The sequence below is a fragment of the Branchiostoma lanceolatum genome, chromosome 2 (assembly GCF_035083965.1).
Source record: "Branchiostoma lanceolatum isolate klBraLanc5 chromosome 2, klBraLanc5.hap2, whole genome shotgun sequence".
Lineage (NCBI taxonomy): Eukaryota > Metazoa > Chordata > Leptocardii > Amphioxiformes > Branchiostomatidae > Branchiostoma > Branchiostoma lanceolatum.
The window spans coordinates 1,235,198-1,255,000 of NC_089723.1; the positions used below are offsets into that span (position 1 = coordinate 1,235,198).

At 40.4% G+C, this 19,803-nt stretch overlaps 2 protein-coding genes across 2 annotated transcripts; both read right to left on the reverse strand.

Moving 5' to 3' along the window:
• Positions 1-15,026: 15,026 nt before the first annotated feature.
• LOC136426677 (carboxypeptidase N subunit 2-like) lies at positions 15,027-17,305 on the reverse strand. Its single transcript, XM_066415436.1, has 3 exons — positions 17,115-17,305; positions 15,880-16,710; positions 15,027-15,720 (listed from the first exon to the last, which is right to left on the reverse strand). Exons 1-3 carry the CDS (start codon positions 17,303-17,305, stop codon positions 15,519-15,521), a joined length of 1,224 nt encoding a protein of 407 aa, XP_066271533.1. The 3' UTR covers positions 15,027-15,518.
• Positions 17,306-17,894: 589 nt separating this feature from the next.
• On the reverse strand, positions 17,895-19,651 carry LOC136426452 (platelet glycoprotein V-like). Its single transcript, XM_066415117.1, has 2 exons — positions 18,614-19,651; positions 17,895-18,099 (listed from the first exon to the last, which is right to left on the reverse strand). The coding sequence occupies exons 1-2, from the start codon at positions 19,639-19,641 to the stop codon at positions 17,895-17,897; spliced, it is 1,233 nt and encodes a 410-aa protein (XP_066271214.1). The 5' UTR covers positions 19,642-19,651.
• Between the last annotated feature and the right edge of the window lie 152 nt (positions 19,652-19,803).

Below are 19,803 nucleotides of genomic sequence, written 5' to 3' on the forward strand. Positions count from 1 at the left end.
GTTTGATTGGCTGAGACATAAAGTGTGAATCTGTGGATTTCTATATTACCTCGTTCCTGGTTAGCTATTATTATTAGACAAACATGCACACTGCGGGACAAGACGGACTTGGTATTCTCCAACATCAAAACTGTACATACACACACACACACACACACACACACACACACACACACACACACACACACACACACACACAAACAAACACACACACACCATTTCAAGCAAAACACACAGAATTTTATCAACAGTATTTGCATCCTGTTTGTGTATCCTGTATGATACATGTTGTGTTCTATTCTATGTGATGCATTGATAATCAGCCAATTCTACCTTTATTGCCTCGATGCCATGTTTATTGCAATATTTACTAATACATAAAGAGCATCATAAGGTGCTAATATTGTCGCGTTTAAGTTACATTATTCCTTTTATTCTGAATGATAGTTATAAGTACCAGTTGACACATAACGTACACATGAGGATAGGCGCCTTCCTAAGGTGAACCTGGCCTTCTGACCCCATAAGGAGAAAATAACTGTTCATGTGTTCTCTGTTTTACGCGAATGTCATTTAAAGCATACTTTAGATTGAAATCACAAAATCAATCATCTTTCTCAATCCTTTTTATATGGCCAGTCTTAATATCTCATGTTGTACATTAAGTAGATGTATACATGGGATTATAGACTAAGTGCTCCAGTCCATACTTAAATCATATATAGATGCCACAGAAATGTTTACTTGTACCTTCATTTTGAATGTAGAAGTCCTAACTTAACAAGATGTTGAGCTGAATAGTGAATTGCGTCACAGAAGTTAATGTAGATAACTTTAATTCATCGAGCGAACATCTTTACATAGCAAAAGGTTAAAGTCGTTAATTGCAAAATCTTTATCTATATAACTTTGTTCGTCAGTATCGAAAGACTTTTTGTTTCCTTTTGCGGACACAGTTTTCATCGGAACTATGCAAGCCAAATTATCGTCTAAAATTTACTATGCATTTCTATATCCTTTGTCTTTCTGATGGAACCAAAGGTTACTTTTGTATTTCAAGTCGTGAAATAATTCTGAGGGCCGCTTTTTTCCCCTGTAGATGTCTGGCAATTGAATATCACATGTGCCTGAAGTGTGTTTCCTATAAAGAGCTTAACATAGACAAGTGCAGTAAAACAATGTAGTAATGAAGAAAACGAATCTCGGATATAAGTGGATCTATATAAGGTGCAACGAATGTAGTTCTTCGACAAGACCCAATATATTCGTACTCAAAGTTAACGATTCCTTGGAAATATTTCTACATGTTACGTGTGATGTTTTTCTCTCTTTCCCCCCTCTCTCTCCCTCCCTCCCTCTCTCTCTCTATATATATATGGGTAAATATTGTTTTGATCGGAGTAACATACTTTACTGTCAGGCAACATGATCACATTTAGAAAGAATTTTGGTAAATATTTCACAACAACTGGAAAAATAGTGTGAGTTTTAAGATCTTACAAAATCACATTTGGTCACTGTACATAAACCGCGGTATGACCTAGCGCGTTGTCTTGGAAACGAATAAAACTCCAGTCCAGATCATCATCTAGTTTCATCATTACATCTTAAAGCGCCAGGATGAAGTAAAGTAATCAAAATATGAGAACGAAAACAGCTTACAGCTTATAAACCCCTGTCTACACAAACAAGGAATGTGGGTATCAAATTATACCAAAGGTCCATAACTTTTTAGTAGCTTGTTCACTTCGTTGGTTTCTTAAGTAAACATATTGTAACAGCTAAGTAGTAAGTGATTGCAGACACGAATGTCTCCAGCTAGCAACTTTTTGTAAATCTAGCCGGCACTTCACGAAAAGTTGGCTTTTCCGTTGTTGTGAAATATATTAAAAATTCTGTTGCAATGTGATCATGCTTCCTGAAAGAGATGTACGTTACAAAACAATATACATAAAGAGCAACATGTTTTCAAGGGGATTGTTGACTATGTAGGATCTTATTGAAACACTTTAGCACATTTCTTGCACTTCTAGTTTCCTTGACTGCTATCATTTTACTATCAATAGCCACGCATTGGAGCAATGTTGAGCTGAGGGCCGGACCTTAAAGTTTAAAGATTTAAACAACATGTATAGAGAAATATAACACGTTAAAAGTACTCTCAGAGGAGTATCTAACTTTGAGTACGGGTCTTATTGACACATTTGATGCAATTCTAGTTTCCTTCACCGTGATCATTTTACAATAGCGACACGTACAATAATATTTAGAGAAAGAACGTGATTCGGTAAAAGTATTTTCAAAGGAATATTCAACTATGACTATGTAGGCTCACACTTTAGTATATTTCGAAGTCGAACGTTATATGATTCCCTTTGTATTTAGTTTCATTACTATATCATTTTTCTGCCCTTTAGTACTTTGCCAGCACATTTCTGGTACTTATAGTTTCCTTTTACCAGTGTCAATTTCATCTAGCGACACGTTGTACTTAAGTTGAGTTTGAGGTCACGCGTTACTCCGATCTAAACAACATATGTAGAGAAACATAACAATAAAAGTATTTTCAAATGACTAGTTAACTTTGAGTGCGGGTCTTATTGACACATTGGTGCAATTCTAGTTTACCGTGATCAGCTTCCTATAGCTACACGTACAACAATATTTAAAGAAAGAACATACGGTAGAAGTATTTTTAAAGCAATAGTTAACTTTGAGTGCGAATTGACAACTTTAGTACATTTGCTGCACTTTATATAATTCCCTATATATTCGAGTTTCCTTCATTCTAAATAAATATCATTTGTCTGCGTTTCAGTACGTTGCCAACACATTTCTTGTGTTTAAGTTTCCATTACCAGTGTCAGTTTCCTCTAGCGACACGTTGTCCTAATGTTGAGCTTGGAATCACGCGTTACTCCGATCTAAACAACATATATAGAAAAACATAACACGTCAAAAGTATTCTTAAAGGAATAGTTAACTTTGATAACATTTGTTGCACTTATAGTTTGCTTCATCAGTATTTTTTCCTCTAGCGACACGTTGTACCAATGTTGAGTTGCAGGTCACGAGTTGACCCTGAGACTTCAAACCCGACATGTCCCGTCTGTCACGCCCGGGAAGCCGATCTGACATCTGCATTAGTTCCAGGGAATTTTCCCGGACCGCAAGTTCAAGTTCACGAGTCAAGTTCAGCGCGAGTGTCAGTGGGAAATCGGCGCACCTGCCAGCTCCGGCCGCCCACAACAAGCAAGATTAGGCATGACGAAAGTGACGTATCGCGGTCAGAGGCAGGAGCAGGGCTGTCGGTGGAGCCTCTGTTATTGTAATGAGATCCAGCCGCTGTCATAACTCACCGGATTCCTGCACACTTTGTTCCCCTCGCTTTCTGCCGTCAGACTCTGACAAAGATCTACATTGTCTATTGTCGGGGCTGGCAGAAATTGGCGGTTATCGTGCGGACAATGTGGTCGATGCCGCTCCTCAAGCTGCCGATTTGTAAGTTTTAACACGACGCACGGCCCCGACACATCAGGATGAGGACAACTTTCCCAAAAACTTCGATCCTGACTAAGAAGTCTCATACAATATCTAATGGATGTTTTTTCTGTTGAAATCAATGACAAAGTTACAAAGACATGTCGCACTCAAGTGTACAAAACTTATGTTGACGCCGCCATTTAACATAAGAACACGCTTATGAATGTCCAAAAGGAAAGACACAAAAAGACACCAAGTCAATATGTGAATCTTGCAATTGTCAAAGTAAAAAAGAAAAAGCAGGTCTTATGTCGATCGCAAAAGATCTGTCTTTTTAGTACTTCCCGTCCACCATTTACAAACTAAGTGTTGTCACAGTGGTGGCAGCACTGGGTCCGTTTTCTGACTGGTCCGATCCGGTCTTACCATCAATTGCACCTGAAAATTAAATCCATGAAGTGGTTTAGTTTTAGCACATCGCCTTACGTTTATCTTATTTGTAACGATTCATCTTTTATGTTATTACATTTTACGTATCTCATTACGGTATATATACAGTCGGGTTTTTTTCTTTCACTATGCAGAATCCTCAAGTTTTGAACTAACTTAGATTCCTAGTAGAGTTGAGATCGTTAAGTCTCTTATGTGACTCCTAAAGCGGTATGAAAAGTTTTTTTTGTCCTAAACATCCGTACATATAGACTGGATCAGCACTTATCGGATGTATTTTTGCATTTAACGATATTCTCATCGACAATAAAAACGGTTAATAGTACATATCCAAGCCTTTAAAATTCGGTAAAAAAAATGTGGGCTGTTTACGCCTGTGTTTACAGCTACTGATTATACTTTTTTTTTCGTGATTGTTGTCGACTTGGAGTACATGATAACTTCACATCAATTCTTCTACCGTTAGACTATTTAACGAAAAGTTGAATGGTAGTTAAGATATGTCACCAAGAGTTAAATACCTACAGAGACAATCGACTCGTAACGGAACCAAGCGTAACCCAACACCAAGAGACCACGTCTAGCGATATAATAGACGTTAAGCAAGGACGACAATATCAACAACCTTCAAAATAAAACTTTCACAGAAACAGTAAGAAGCATATGGCACATTTCATGTGATACCCCCACGTCCTCAGTGCTTGTGCATTGTAATTTTTTACCACTGATTCTAGACTTGTTGGCGTTAAATTCTTTGTACCAAAATTTTAGAAGCGTAACGTCAACACTCTTAACATAACCTCAAAAAACTGTTATCGACATCTTGTCAAGAGTGTCTTGAACACGTGAATATCTGAACTATACATATCTCTGAGATTACTGATGCAATATCATATATCATCAGACATAGAATAAAACTTTAATTTAATCTATACTACTGGATTAGAATATAAAGATATTAGACGTTTCAGATGTCCTTCCAACATCTGTCTTCAGTGATTCAAGATAAGATTTTCAATTTCCTGGATGACTAATATCCACAAACCAATGATTAGACAAACTTAGTATACATCGTGTTTTAGCAGGATTTTGGTAGTTGATATTATGTAACATTTGCTTTTACAAGGACAGCAACGGAAAGAAAGTAAATCAGAAAATGCTAAGAGGATTATGTTTTCTTGTTTCCACTTTTACATTATAATATACCCTTAACTCACAACACAAAAAGTGAAACACCTTATCTAAATTTCCTTAATAGTGTAGACACCTCGAAAATGTTATCTGCTATAGGGACCTGTTATATGTGGAAAAAATCTTGGCGCAGAAAATGGTTTTAAAGTGAACTGGTTCATCAGTTTTTGAATCATATTGCTAACATGCCGCTGTCCATATGTTGGAAATAGTACCAACATTCAAAACAGAAAATTACGAGAATCTCAACTTTTTATAGTCTTCGACAAAGACGACATCGAAAAGGATTACAGGAAAACATTTTCTCTTGTTTCGAGGAAACCAATTTCCAAGTCATGCGGAATCAGCTAACGCTTTTTCTAGACAAACTTCAAAGCAAGTAATGATATTTGCACCAATAGTCTAGAACCAGCTTAGTGATTACAATAACATGTATTGTTCATGTCATCATTTTTTTTTATCTTTCAAAGTAGTTTCCTTGATAGTCACGACTTGATGTCTCTCTGATCCCTGTTCATATCTATAAATAATCATATTTTGATAACATACTTTCTCGTAACGTAACGTCTACAGTTCTGAGATGTTACATATTAAAACTTTGCTTTTATTGGTGTTCATTGGGACACCAGAGCCAAAGTCTCTGGAGAAGCACCATTTGCCGACCTATACAGCACTGATGTTGTGGGAGCATCTAAGGTCTAGGGTGTTTATTGGTGTTTCGGCTCTTCTTTAGCTGCTTCTACTGCCTGGTAGCTAGTCTTCCAGGAGAGATACATACAATACAATACACATGTAACATGATATTACGGTCACCATACGACTAATTGAATCATTTCAAGCAAGATTAAACAGGTCCAACGTGAGCTTGTGGTTTTAGTGAAAAAAGTTATAAAACTGCATTGAACCTAAAGTTTAAGCACCTGAATGGCCTCAGGAACACAGCCATGCTTCAGGAGTCATTTTTCGTATGACTTGCTTTCCTTTCTGCAGTCAATGCAACGTTAAGTCAGTGGCCCTCCCATGTATTTGTAACAGAGAAAGTTTGCTAGATACCTTTTTGATACCTGATTAATAAGGAATCCTTTTGTTATAGCCAGTAGGCAACACAACTGCCAATACAATTTAATAAGTTTTTTTACTAAAACATTCATATCTAATACGCTACAATAGATCACTATATTTCTTTTTGAACTATTGTTTTGACACACAAATGATCATAATTTCAGAAAGAGGGGATATGTTAAAGAAAGTAGTCCAAGTGAAAACAGTGAGTGTAGTTTATATCTTCAGTGCTCTACAAAACTGTATATTTATTTCTAATGTGACTGGACGTAAGAAAATTTAACAAATATGTGAAATGTCAATAAATGAAGCACAACTGCCGGAAGCGTGCCGTCACTTGTTTGACCGTAGAGTGTACTTAGTGGAAGCTACCGGATCAACGTTTAAGTACAACCCGTTTCTACCTGCAAAACGTACACCAAGCTTGAGTGACAGTTACAGTCAAAATCTCAATCAATAGGTAAAGGTATTAATAAAAACGTTTGGTTTAAGATAAACTTTTGGAACTTGTCCATGGTGCATTTTCGTTTTTGTTACTTTGTGGAGATCCATGATTGCCGAGACAGGTTGTTACATGTGTCAATAGATTATATCAATCTCACCGTTTTGCAAATTGTTGTTAAGTAATGTATAAATGCTTTTTACGAAATAAAGTCAAAGCTCAAGCATTGTAGTATTTTCCACCACCTTCTACATTATGAAAGATTTCCATACTATTGAAGTATTTTTCAACAGAACTAGAAAAGCGATCACCTCTTTGTTTTTTTTATACGACTGGAGCCTTCCTTTATGAGTTTGTCATAAAAACGATCCCTATGTGATATATTACAAGGCAATTGCAATATGATATCCTTTACAATACTTTTGTTAACCCCATAGATTGTTAGTGAGTCTTGTCTTGATCCAATACAAGATTTTTGAAAGTCTGAGGCACTTTTTCGCAGACACCTGTTTAACGATAGAGTCCGTTTACACTTGTGCACATACTCAAGTTTGCATGAGTTGCGTATAAACATTTGTTTGGGTTTAAGTTGAGTTTGCGGGGATGAAGTTTTTTTTAATTACTTTAACCAACCGTTGTGCAGCCTGGTTATCGAAACGATTTTTTTTTTCGGCCGCAAAGTTTATCTCGGACAAAAATGTCAATACACACCTCATACGGACATATCATAAAAGCAAAATTTCCAATGACATCTAATGTTTTAGGACAAAAGTTAATTTGTCCATGAAGGTTAGATATAGGCAATAATACACAATAGCAAAGTTACTCAAGCAACTGGATAGTTATGTAAACGGTCAGACGTTTTAGATAGGATCTACTATACTTTACCAGTAACTGACGAACGATAGTGGGTGCTTTCTGAAAAGGTCATTACTGTGTGCCGCCGTCTTACGTTTGCTTCTGACTCGTCTCGGTGAATCCACAATTTGTTAAACTTTTGAGTACCTTTGCTGCTTTTGGAGCTTTCCCAAACATGACCAAGCCTTAATTACTTAATTTTACGAAATAATTATCGTTTTGCACATAGACTGTTTCAAACAATTACTAAGTTTACAGAATCCACCGAAAGGTTTGACATAACCATTCGTTTAAAACAAGATTGCCATTTCGTTATTTACAAGAAAGAAGTTTCATATTTAGAATGAGATAATGATAATCATTACAGTGTGCAAATTGGTAAACACAAAATCTTTACATGTTAGAAGCTGTAGTGCAAACTGTACATACTGATACACACATGTGGTTCATATTTTGTACGTATGTTAAATGCATTTGTATTTTTTGGGTGTATTTCCAGTTGCAGAAGCCCTCACGAAAGTCATTGTACTTTTGTTGCGTAACTGAAATATTCTATTTATGATAGAAATATATAGCTTAAAAGTAATCTAAATATCATTCTATTCTGTGCACAAGACATAATTCGTAAACAACTGACTTAAGGTTTGACAGGCTGAATAAAACTGAACTATGCGGCTCCAGATGTCTTAATGGGGGATAACTGCGGTGTGAAAGATGTCTGAAGTGCATTGTACTGAAGTACATCGGTTTAAGGACAACTTGAAGTTAAGAAGAAATGCTGCTTCTCGGTCTGTCCGCGATGTAAGTGATCCAGTACCTTCACGACAAAGCTTATATTCTATGCTTCGTTCTTGTCGCTATTGGTGTTAAAGGTTTTGGAAAAAAAGCATTGCGTTTACAAAAGTTGGTAAGAGTACCATATATACTTGACAATGTATTGGATATTTCATTACTTTGTACAACTGAACTTTTACCATCACTAAAAGCCACTGCCCAGTACAGCTTACAACCAGGAAAATAAAGTCCCGCCAAAAAAAACATCATCCGCACGATTGAAGCATTTGTTTTAAACTTTGTGTGCAGAACACCGCTGGGAGGGCTTGATATGACAAGCCTTATAACTTTTCGTCTTTCCTGAAAATAATAGAACAGTGAACTGTAACTCCGATAACTTAACTTTCTTTTTATCTTTATGCGATGATAGTTTCATATCGTGCTGTACATTTATACGCTCTTGAGTGGTCAAATGCAAATAATGTCTTCCTAGAACTCGTATATTTTTATCAACCATGGGACAATATACACAACTTATCTACTAGTATGGTACAAGTTGCACACACAGTAGTGAGAGTGGTTTAAAGTTGTGTTTTCGTGCAGTTTTTAGTATCGTGGTATCACTTTAGTTGTGTTTTACTCAGTGCATGTTCAATAATGGTTTGTAAGACTGTCCCACTCAATAAAAACAACATATTGGCCTAATAAGTAGTCTGAGAAAAACATAAACACGTAATTCGTCCTTAATGACATTGCTCTTCTATGTTCTCCCATAGATGACTAATCTGGAGATGCGAAAAGGAAAACAAAAAACAAAAAACAATATGCTTACAAGACTCATACCAAAATTGTGATATAAATCTCCGTTTATCGTTTTTGAAACCGAAGCAAAAGTGCAAGAAAGGTTACTTTGTAATCTCAAATACTAGTATAGTGGAAGTGTCAAGATAGCTTTCTTGCCAAAATTTTGAAAAGTGTCCAACAATATTCTCTTGTACATTTTTCTCAAAGTTGATGCTATAACGCCTGCATTGTGAGTCTAGGGGAAAACTAAGTCCTTGCTTACAAGTTCGGAAGGGAACATACGTGACACATCAGCTTTAAGTGATGTATCAAAACAAAAAGTATTGCAACAAAACTGTCAGTCCACGGGTACACCTCTGAGGAATGTCTTTATTTCTGAAGTGTGCAAACTGGCCTTGGATTTTTCTAATGCTTCATTATTAGATGTCTTCATCTTCACTGTTGATGTTGTTAATATTTTTGCGTACCCGGAGGAATTATAAAAGTTGACGTTATACTTAAATACGTAACAGTAGATGGAGGAAAATTGCTGGTGTAAGATGCAATAACTATAGTTTGGCTAGATATCAATGCCGTGTTGTCTTATCGTTCTAATTATGTTTTTATGAGTCAGATGCGTGGCTTCGTCATGATCATACCTTCAGTATTGATTCAACTTTAATTAAAATATCCACAAGAAAGAGCCCATACCAAAAACAACTCCTGAAAAATGATTAAAAATCTTTGTAGCAAGCGGCTACATAGCAACATTTCATCAGTTTGTCCAAGAACTGTTTGATAACCATTTTTCTATTCTTAACCGATGCGCGATGTGAACAAAAATCAGTTTATTTTCCTTATATCTGCTTTTCGTTATATGTTATTTCGGAAAATCGCTGCGACAATGGTAAAGAGAAACTTCAACCAAACTTCGAATCAGTCGCCATTTTCCTTTTCGGGTGGCTCATGTCCGCCATGTTGGATCGCCATATTGCTTTTTTGAAGGTCGTCATATCTTTATTATTGATCGTTTTCTTTTTATCTTCCTTTGATAATTTTAGTTATATTGTAATTTGTTGATGGTGAAATAGCACCAAGGACATGACACGGGTAGAACACCAAAAAAGGGGTCCCCCACATGTTCATCGATCGGGGCTCTACATAACAACAATATTCACTCGCCATAGAAGAAGTTATACTCTCCATAGCATCTGTGCATTGATTGTATTGTGTCTACATAGCATAGGAGGCCTAGGTGACACGTTGGCTTGGTTTTGAGGAAAGTTAGTTCTCATAACTGCTTGTTTTTCCATTTCCAAAATCTAGCATTAGCATCTTGTTTGGAAGTTATGTGTTTGAAAAGTTCGTTTTCTCCAGGTGTATATTGATGAATGGATTCCTGCTGCACTGTTTGTCCGTGTAGTCAGAACTTGACTATGAATCTATTGACAAAAAACACGAGCGCAGCGCCGATATAAAACTCGCGTATTAATCAGCGAAAAATGTTTTGCAAGTCAACACGTTTCCTGTTTCTGTCAGATACATGACATCATCGTCAGATCTTGCCATATAAGTACCCGTTCATCTATTGTCTCTACTTTCCTACTCAGCATATTCTTATGAAAGTCAGAATATGTTTCATATAATAGAGGGAATTCTCCGCAACAGTATTAATAACGAATTCGAACTGCTGCGCAGTGCAGCTGGTTAAGCTTGTCAATAACTCCTTGGCAATAAACACATAAAGAAGACATGGATGTCATCAACATTATCAAAACTCCCCATGCTGAAGTGACAGCCATGTTCACATACTTGTCACGTCCAACTGACAGCGGAGGTTGTTATCTCTAATGCAGTGCGAATTTGAAAGTACAAAAAGGATTTGGGAGTTGTCGGACGACATGGAGTCGTTGCCTTTGTTCTCTTTTTTTTTTTACTAAAATGCCGCCATTTTCCCCTGGGCCTTTCCGGTGCGCCGCAGAAACCGCAGAAAACAATCTAACCAGGATGTGAACGACAGGAACTTGGAACGGTACCAAATATCACACGACCGTGGCGTGATACGGTCCTGGTGTGCTCATTGGCTAACAGCAGAAGTTAGTCATGCTTATCGTCCAATCGCGACGCTGCAATTCGTTCCCTGCCTTCTGATTGGCAGGCACAAACATCAGACATATTTACTCGTCGAGGCGAATCGCGGAAAATGAGTCGGCGGATGACGACATGCCAAGTGCCTGAAGTGCTTCTGAATCAAAGTCAGGCCTGATTTACATAGAAGATCGATATGTTTTTGACAGCGTAGCCCTCTACCGGGGATACGGTAGGCTTAGTGAAGGGGCCTTTCGTCTGCTGTAACTACACACGCTCCGGTTACCGTTACATCAAAGTAGCGATTGTGACATATCACAAGAACACTACACATTACAGTGTCAGAATTGTAACAGTCTCAGAGAATTACTGTCATGGTTTAAAATTCGCTGAATTAGAAATGCGAAAGGAAAGCAATGGGTTCATCGTTAGACAGAAGTATTCCAGGAGTTGATTCGATGTTGTTACTCGAACACTGGTCCTGATTCAACTATCAGTACCTGCTAAGTGTATTACCATAGACGGTCTCCGTACAAAGGCCGGATGGTGTCCAGTGTATATCTGTATAACTGAATTATTATATAAAGTGCTAGTTTTGATTCATTAGAGTAAAAAACGTGTCTTATTTAACAGTTGTTGTAACTGAAAATGTTTTTCCCGTTTGGTTCTTTCATCCTGTCAGTATCCCGTATGTTACATGTGTTAAAACTAGAAAATAACAGTAACTATCTCCCTGACTTTGTTTTTATTTAAGAATGCCAAAAATGCATGGACTAAAACCACTTACACGTGGCTGGTTTTTCGCTACAAAATTTACAATGCCACATGTAAAACAGAACTGCGCAAAATAGACCAGTTATTAGTAAGAACGTGGGTACTATATCAATGTCCTCTGTCTGTCTGTGAATTAAAGAATCCTTTGACTTTGGTATGTTAATGTTGTTATTGTTTTTTTCACCTCTGATGTGATGGATACTGGCAGGTAACCGTTACACACCATCACGTGCCCAGTCCCACGGGTACATCAGTGACGTGCCAAACTTCAGGACTGCGCGACTCGGCTGATAGTCAGGCCCCATTCCACGGCAATCGCACTGAGACCTAAATTGGATTTGTGTAACCTTTGACTTCACACGTTGATAAAAGTTAGACATCCAGGTAGTAAGATATGCCAAAAGTAATTATTCAAGCAACTCGATAAAATTTTGAAACAGTCAGACGTTTCAGACAGCATGCACTGTCTGTCGTCAGTGAGCACATCAGCTACACAGGCAGTATACATTTATGCTCAGTTATTCACGTCTTTGTCAATCGCCATTACTTCTGTTTTTTCACACAATATTCAAATCATGTTTCCGTTATTTCAGTTGACCTCTGAACCCTCACTTTGACTTCACAATTGGAATATCGTGCAATATGTAAAAGTTTGACTTAAAAGACAACAAAACACACGAAACGTAAAAATCGCACTGTCAAATGACTCGGTCGCAGGGCGGTCGCAGCAAGGTCGCCGCTCTAGCGGAATGGGGGTGTTACAGTTCTGTTGGTGTAGAAACCAGCCCGACCGTTTAGCCTTCATCCGGTAAGATTACACGACAATCTGTCCTGTTTTCTCGTGTGTGGAATATGTGCGCAGACTACAACCTTTTCTTTTTTAATATTTTTTTATTTCTATTATTTATTCATACAATAAACAAGAAATAATACAGACTACAACTTACCACATCAGCTACATCAGCTACACAGGCAGTATACATTGATGCTCAGTTATTCACGTCTTTGTCAGTCGCTATTACGTCTGTTTTTTCACACAATATCCTAATCATGTTTCCGTCATTTCAGTTGACCTCTGACCCCTCACGCTCACTTTTAAGTTCATGTTTTATTTAATTTACTATCTAATAATTGTATAAGTTTTGTTTTTGTTAATGATTCGATTGTATATAATGTAGATAGACTCCAGCAAGAATAGTGTATGATTTGTGAAAACTATACACTAATGGAGATCTAAATAAAACAAACAAAAACAAACAGGCTGTAGTGATAGACTTCCCACATATTCGTTATCATGATGTTCTAAGCTTAAAGATACGTTCATCGTCTTCTCGTACTTTAGATGTATCCATGGTAACAGTGGTGTTGAATGGTCGAAAGGCTAGGATATCAGGCACGAGATCATGAGGTCAAGGGTCGATTACTAGCGTTCCTTGCTAGACGTTGTGTCCTTGGGAAAATCACTTAATACGACTTTTCTCACCCCACCCAGGTGTAAAATGGGTACCTGACTTCATTTGGGGAGGTAAAAGGCGGTGGAAGGAGAGAGTTGGGCTCCACCTTCTAATACCTCCCCTAGACACAGTGGATAACAACCAACTGCCCCTACGGCCTCAAAAAGGCTATGGGACTACCTTTACTTTACCTACCTTACCATTGTTACCTACAAAACAGACGGTTTCTGAAATGAATATCTGAGACTATGTGTTATTTATGTCCATTACCTTTCCTTCTGAGATGGTGTACATCAAACTTTGTAACCTACATCAATATCTACAAGCCAACCTTTATTTCTGAACGGACGCCTCCTGTGCCACGGAGAAATGATTGTCGGAACTACTGACTTTCTCGTCAAGCTTACGTGGTTGAGTCCGTACTTGTTTTTAAAAGAATCAACAGAAACGACTCTAGCTCGTTATTCATCTATTCTGCCCACAAACACTGACAGCTCATCTATATGGCCATATTTGGTACGCTCGATGCTGCGATATGTATTTCATTTTCCGTTCTTCGTGTGTCTCTGCTGGTGCCACAGAGTTGGTTTCTGATGTTATCGTGTGAGCTTATTGGACTTTACTATTATATAATAGATCGACAACTCCCAGACACACCTGTTGTATTGATTTGTTACATCCAAATAAAGTCAAAGTTGTCGGTGAAGTCCCATATGACAAGAGCGGGGGAGAAGTCGTATGACGTAGCCGGATGTGACGTCACATGATCTATTTTTCAGGCATGGTAGTGAGGTAACCCGTGATCGATCTGCAGCATTCTGGCATGTTCTGTATAATCCGGATGGATTTTACTCATTTCCAAAAGGGCGGAAATCGGAACGAAAACATTCCGATTCTCAACACCACGATCGTGGATCATCATGTGGCGACATGACTAGTGAAGAAATCAATAGTAAACCATGTATTACAGTTTCAAGGAGGAAGCGAACAGCCCGCTCAATGAAAGGACATCCCAATTTCTTGAGAAGAACGTCCTCACTTTGCAGAATCCTTACTTCGTGTTTTTCGTTTAACGTTCATAACCCGCCCCGTAAGATATGTTAAACGTGGTCCACATGTCTAGCTTGCACATGTAGGCGTCTCCTCTAACTCTTGGTATGCCAGTGACAGTAGCGGAAATGTAGGACAGGAAATGATGTCACACGCTTTACAACGTGACATTGGACTATAAGCTGATGTGGGGGGCAATTTAGATCCGCTTAATCATTGGAGAAAATGAGTGCCTTATGTGCAGATAAGTTTCGAATTTGAGCATTTGGCATATATCAGGGTGGAATATCATAGAATACAATGGCGACATTTGGATGATACGCAGGACCTTAGTTCGTGCTCCAATATGGGATAGGTTTTTGTGAGGAGCCAACATTGCAGAAATAGACCGATTGGGAGAGACGCAGATGCGTATGCCAGTGACAGTACTGGAAATGTAGGACAGGAAATGACGTCACGCGTTTAGCAACGTGACATTGGACTATAACCTTGACGATTTAGATCAGCTTATTCATCTAAAAATAGACACGGATGCAGAGAGACGCAGATGCGAGGATTTGTGTAAAAACAGTTCTTGGGATTCATTTTTGGCGCGATTCTAAACAGCACATGAGCACTTCGTATCGTCAAGCCTTGTTAAAGTGGGCGGCATGATATAATGACCAGTTCTGCAGTTCACAACAGTCCACAGAGGTTTAAGAGCGCCACCTGTCGGAGCAACTGCAAGATGATGAGAACGAACAGTAACCTTTTGCATTGAGTAGATCAAAGACGCCCTCTACTGATTCGTCCACAAAGTACCACGAGTGGATGTCACTGTCGGCTTCTTCTGCGACAGTCACTGGCTGCTACCTTCTGTTTTATAAACGAAAACGTTGATTAACTCCATGAAACGGAGTTATTGTTTTTGTGCGTTTGTGACGGTAGCGTCGTTCCACAAATTGGCATTTGAATTCTAGACACGTCGACACTAATAGAAAGTTGTGTCAACAGCAAAAGGTCAAATACAGTAGGTGTTAGCTCAGAGTTCGTAGAGCTACTTATAAATCAAACATGACAGAGAGTCAACCCTCTTTAATTTTGTTTGGTTTGGAACAAGTAGGTCCTATTTAGCATACAAAGTCGTCCGGCGTCAGTGTTCTCCAGAAGCGGTCCTTCAGACGGGGCGGCCCCTCGCACGTCATGATGTCGGGAGTCTCGATGGCCGGTGCGGTGTTGTTGTTGTCGATGTGTTCCTTCAGCCAGCGGAGATGACAGTCACACGTCCACGGGTTTCCGGAAAGGACGACGTTTGATAGCCGGGGCAGAATCCTGCAGGAGCCAAAATATCCCCAGTCATACATAAGATCTCATATTGATGCCACTAGAGGCACAGAAATTATCTGCCCGACATTAGAACCTGGTCCAATCGCAAATTTTTAAGCCCAAAATAAGCCAATAATATCTAAAGGAGAGAAGAATCGTACTGACCGTGTGTCCAGTACTGCAGGCTCCAAGGTGGTTAGGAGATTCCCGTCCAGGTACAAGGTTGTCAGGTTCTTCATCTCCTGAAAGGCTCCAACAGGCAGACTGGAAACTCTGGTGCGAGACAGGTACAGTTTCCACACCCCTCCCAGGCCGGCAAACGTGGAACGAGTTATCCTGTCTATCCCGGTGGACGTGAGGTCAAGGACCTGCAGCTTGCCGAGTCCGAGGAAAGCGCCATCACTGATGGTGACCAACGAAGGCTGTTGGAAGAGTACCAGGGTCTGGAGATCCGTCAGATTAGAGAACACTTTGTACGGAAGGTGTCGGATCTGGTTACCTGTGAAGGCCAGGTTGTTAAGACTTACAGGTAGATCTAAAGGCACGTGGGTCAGGTTGTTGTACTTGAAGCTAGCGGTCTTCAGTGCACTTGCAGGTTTGAGGGCACCCGGCTGGATGTATGTGAGATTGTTTGATTCAGCGTGCAGCTCCTCTAACTTCTGTTGGTTCGCGAAGGCATCAGAGTCGATGATGCTGACCTGGTTGGAGGAGAAATCGATAAAGACGAGATCTGTCAGGTTCACGAGCGAGTCCGCGGTTATATGGACCACTTTGTTCGACACGAAAAACAGATGAGTCACCTGTGACGGAAGGTTTGGTGGGAAGACGTTGAAGTTTTTGTTCTGTGACAGATCCAGGGTTCTCAGAGAGGGGGTGTCATCAAATGTGCCGGGATGGATCCCGGTAATCATCAGTTGGTTCAGACTCAGGTCGACGGATCGGAGAGAATGCAGTCCTGCGAAGTCATGCCTGGATACAGTCGTGATGGCGTTGTACCTGAGAAAAGGGTACAGAGATTTAGGATAAGTCCGGGCCTGTACCTGTGCCTGAACTGTTTGACAAACTAACATGTAGTCTTCAATGATGGCAGAAACATGAATAACAGTTAGCAAAATATTTATTTACTAAATAGGCTTCCACAAGTAGCTTTTGAAGAGGAGGACCGCGCTTTCGAGTGGACCTCAAATCAAGGATGGTGCTCATTTCAATGCCCATACAATGTTTTGATCTTGATACTGATATTTGAAGTGAGGAATAACACGTGTTCAGTAACAAAATAAGTCAAACGGTTATATAGTTAGTGTTAGTCCATTCAGGTACCGAACTGTTACATTATGTTCCGGTATTTCGGACCTGTACCCAAAGGATTTTTACGATACTGTAGCGGTACATGTCCCTACCTGAGGTCCAGGACCTCCACGTCTGTCGGCAGATCTGCGGGGACTGAGCTGAGGTCCAGCCTGTTGCAGTACACCTGGGTGGTCCCTTTCCAGCAGTGGCAGGGCCGTGGGCAGTCAGACTGTCTCACCGCTCCAGCAGCGATAAACACAAGTCCGCACACAAGAACGGCGACAGCTCCTACAGACGCCATGTTGGTCATGGTCCAAAGGGTAGGGACTGCCGAATGATGTGTGCTCAGACTAACCTTTGACCTGAGTCATAGATAGCAGGAGTCTGCCGACTGATAGGTGCTCCGACGCTAACCTTTGAGTTATAGATAACAAGGTTTTACATGTATCTCCAAGCAGATATTGATTGGGAAGATTGTAACCTTTTCATATGCCCCGTTTTCTTACACAATCCTCTGATGCTTTCTATTGTTCCATGGCATTACTTTACCCGGTGTTCATTTATTAGAATGAGTTAGGAGTGATAGAAGGAAGCAATACTACTGTCGCAGGACATCTTTTTGACTTGCCGAACTTTTTCATTGTCTACTAAAATCAACACTGCCTCGATAAGTCTGATGAAGAAGCATAGTCCATACAAATTTATTTTCTGAAGGGATATATTGCTGATGATACAACGAGTTTACGTGCTAATAAGCTTCTCTATTTGCACAGATTTCATATCGAATTCCTTACATCTGATCAAAAAGCCACATTCGTTGACTTCATCGAGCTTGAAAGACCTTTTTCTTTACGTTTCAGTAAAGATAAACGGAGGTTTTAACAACTCAACTATCCGCACACAAAGTCCTTGGCAGTGATCGTGTCCCAGGCCCGGCCCTTGAGTCTGGGCGGTGCGGTACACGTCATAACGTGCGGAGCGTCGATTGTCGGAGCGGTGTTGTTGTTGTCGATGTGTTCCTTCAGCCAGCGGAGATGACAGTCGCACGTCCATGGGTTTCCCCATAGGTAGACTTCCGACAGGTGAGATAGGAACCTGCAAGGATTTAAACCCATGATTACCTTTTCATACCCAAACAATCATTGTAACGTATTGCCTACATATACACAGTAAAAGGAAAAAAGGAAAGGAAAGGAAAGTGATCTCGATCCAGTTTTAGCTCACTGAAGAGCTATTTTTTCATTGGTCGTAACAGAGAGGACAGACGCTATGTGCAGTATCTACAGGTTTCTTGTACGGGGAATTTCCTCTAGCTCTTTTCGACAAGCACAATGAACTGTGGGCCACAGCTTAACGTCCCTTCCTTAGGACTGCGACCCTTTCCGGTAGCGTGCATGTCGGGCGACACGGGAACAATCAATATAATGTTACATATTACCTAGAGATACACAAAAAGGACATAACACTAAGACGCTGTTATGGTAGTCGTAATGTTTTGCTCCAATAAGTTATGTATTGCATATTCTTTAATCCACCTACTCTGTACGATTTTCCGGCATAAGATACAGTACAAAACCTACAGATTCAACACAAGTGAGTCCGTACAAACCTTCTATCGAGAACCCCCGGGTCCAGCGTTTTGAGCAGGTTCCCATCCAGCCACAGCGTCGCCAGACTCGTCATCTGGTGGAACGCGCCCACAGGGACGGCCGGGATCTTACACTCCCCCAGGACCAGCTCTCCCATCCCGCTGAGCCCGTTAAACGTGCCGTTAGACAGTTTGTTGATCCCCGTGGAGGAAGCGTCTATACCCTGTAGTTTACTCAGTCCGTAGAAAGCGTCGTCATCTATGGTGGTGAGAGTTGGCTGCTCCCAGAACGCCAGAGACTGCAGTTCCGTCAGGTTCCGGAAGGCTTTGGGCGGAAGTTCCTTGATGTGGTTCCCGACCAGGTCCAAGGCCTGGAGACCCACGGGGAGATCTACAGGCACGCTGGTGAGCTGATTAAACCGCAGTCCAAGATTCTGGAGCTTCTTCGCAGGCTTGTAGACACTTGGAGGGATGCCGTCGTCTTTAAGTTTGTTGAAGTCGCAGTAAAGCACCTGAAGTTTCTGCTGGTTCTTGAAAGCCCCCGGTGCGATGGTCTCCACCTTGTTATCAGAGAAGTCCAGGTGGACGATCTCTGTCAGGTTTGCAAACGCGTCATCGCTGACGTAAACAGCGCTGTTGGAAATGAAGTACAGATACGTCAGACGTGAGGGGAGGTAGGCTGGAAAAGCGTCCAGGTTCTTGTTGTAGGACAGGTCCAGCGTTCCGAGGGAGGGCAGACCGTCAAAGGTTCCGGGGGAGATTGACTGGCTGTTCAGCTTGTTGTCACTGAGGTCGATCGACTCCACGGAAGTGAGATTAACGAAGTCGCTTCTGGCGAGTGTGGCGATGTTGTTGTGCTCCAGGATGAGCTGCTGCACGTCTGTGGGGATGCCGGAGGGGACTGACGTGAGACCCAGCCGGCTGCAGTTGACGATCTTCGTCCCCTCCAGACACGCACAGCCCTTAGGACAGGCTGTCTGGACCAGAGAAGCCCAGGAAAACACCGCAACTACCAGAAGTAGTAGGGAAACAGCTTTCACGGATGCCATTTTGTATGGCCAGGACTTTGTACCTGACGTCAAAGTACAACATGTACGGTTTACCTAAATCAACTAAGGATCAGTTGTCCTCGTGATCGCCAACCTTTGATATGGTAGATCATAATCGCCTGGTTTAGTCCTCAACCTCAAGTACACAACGGTTCAAACGCA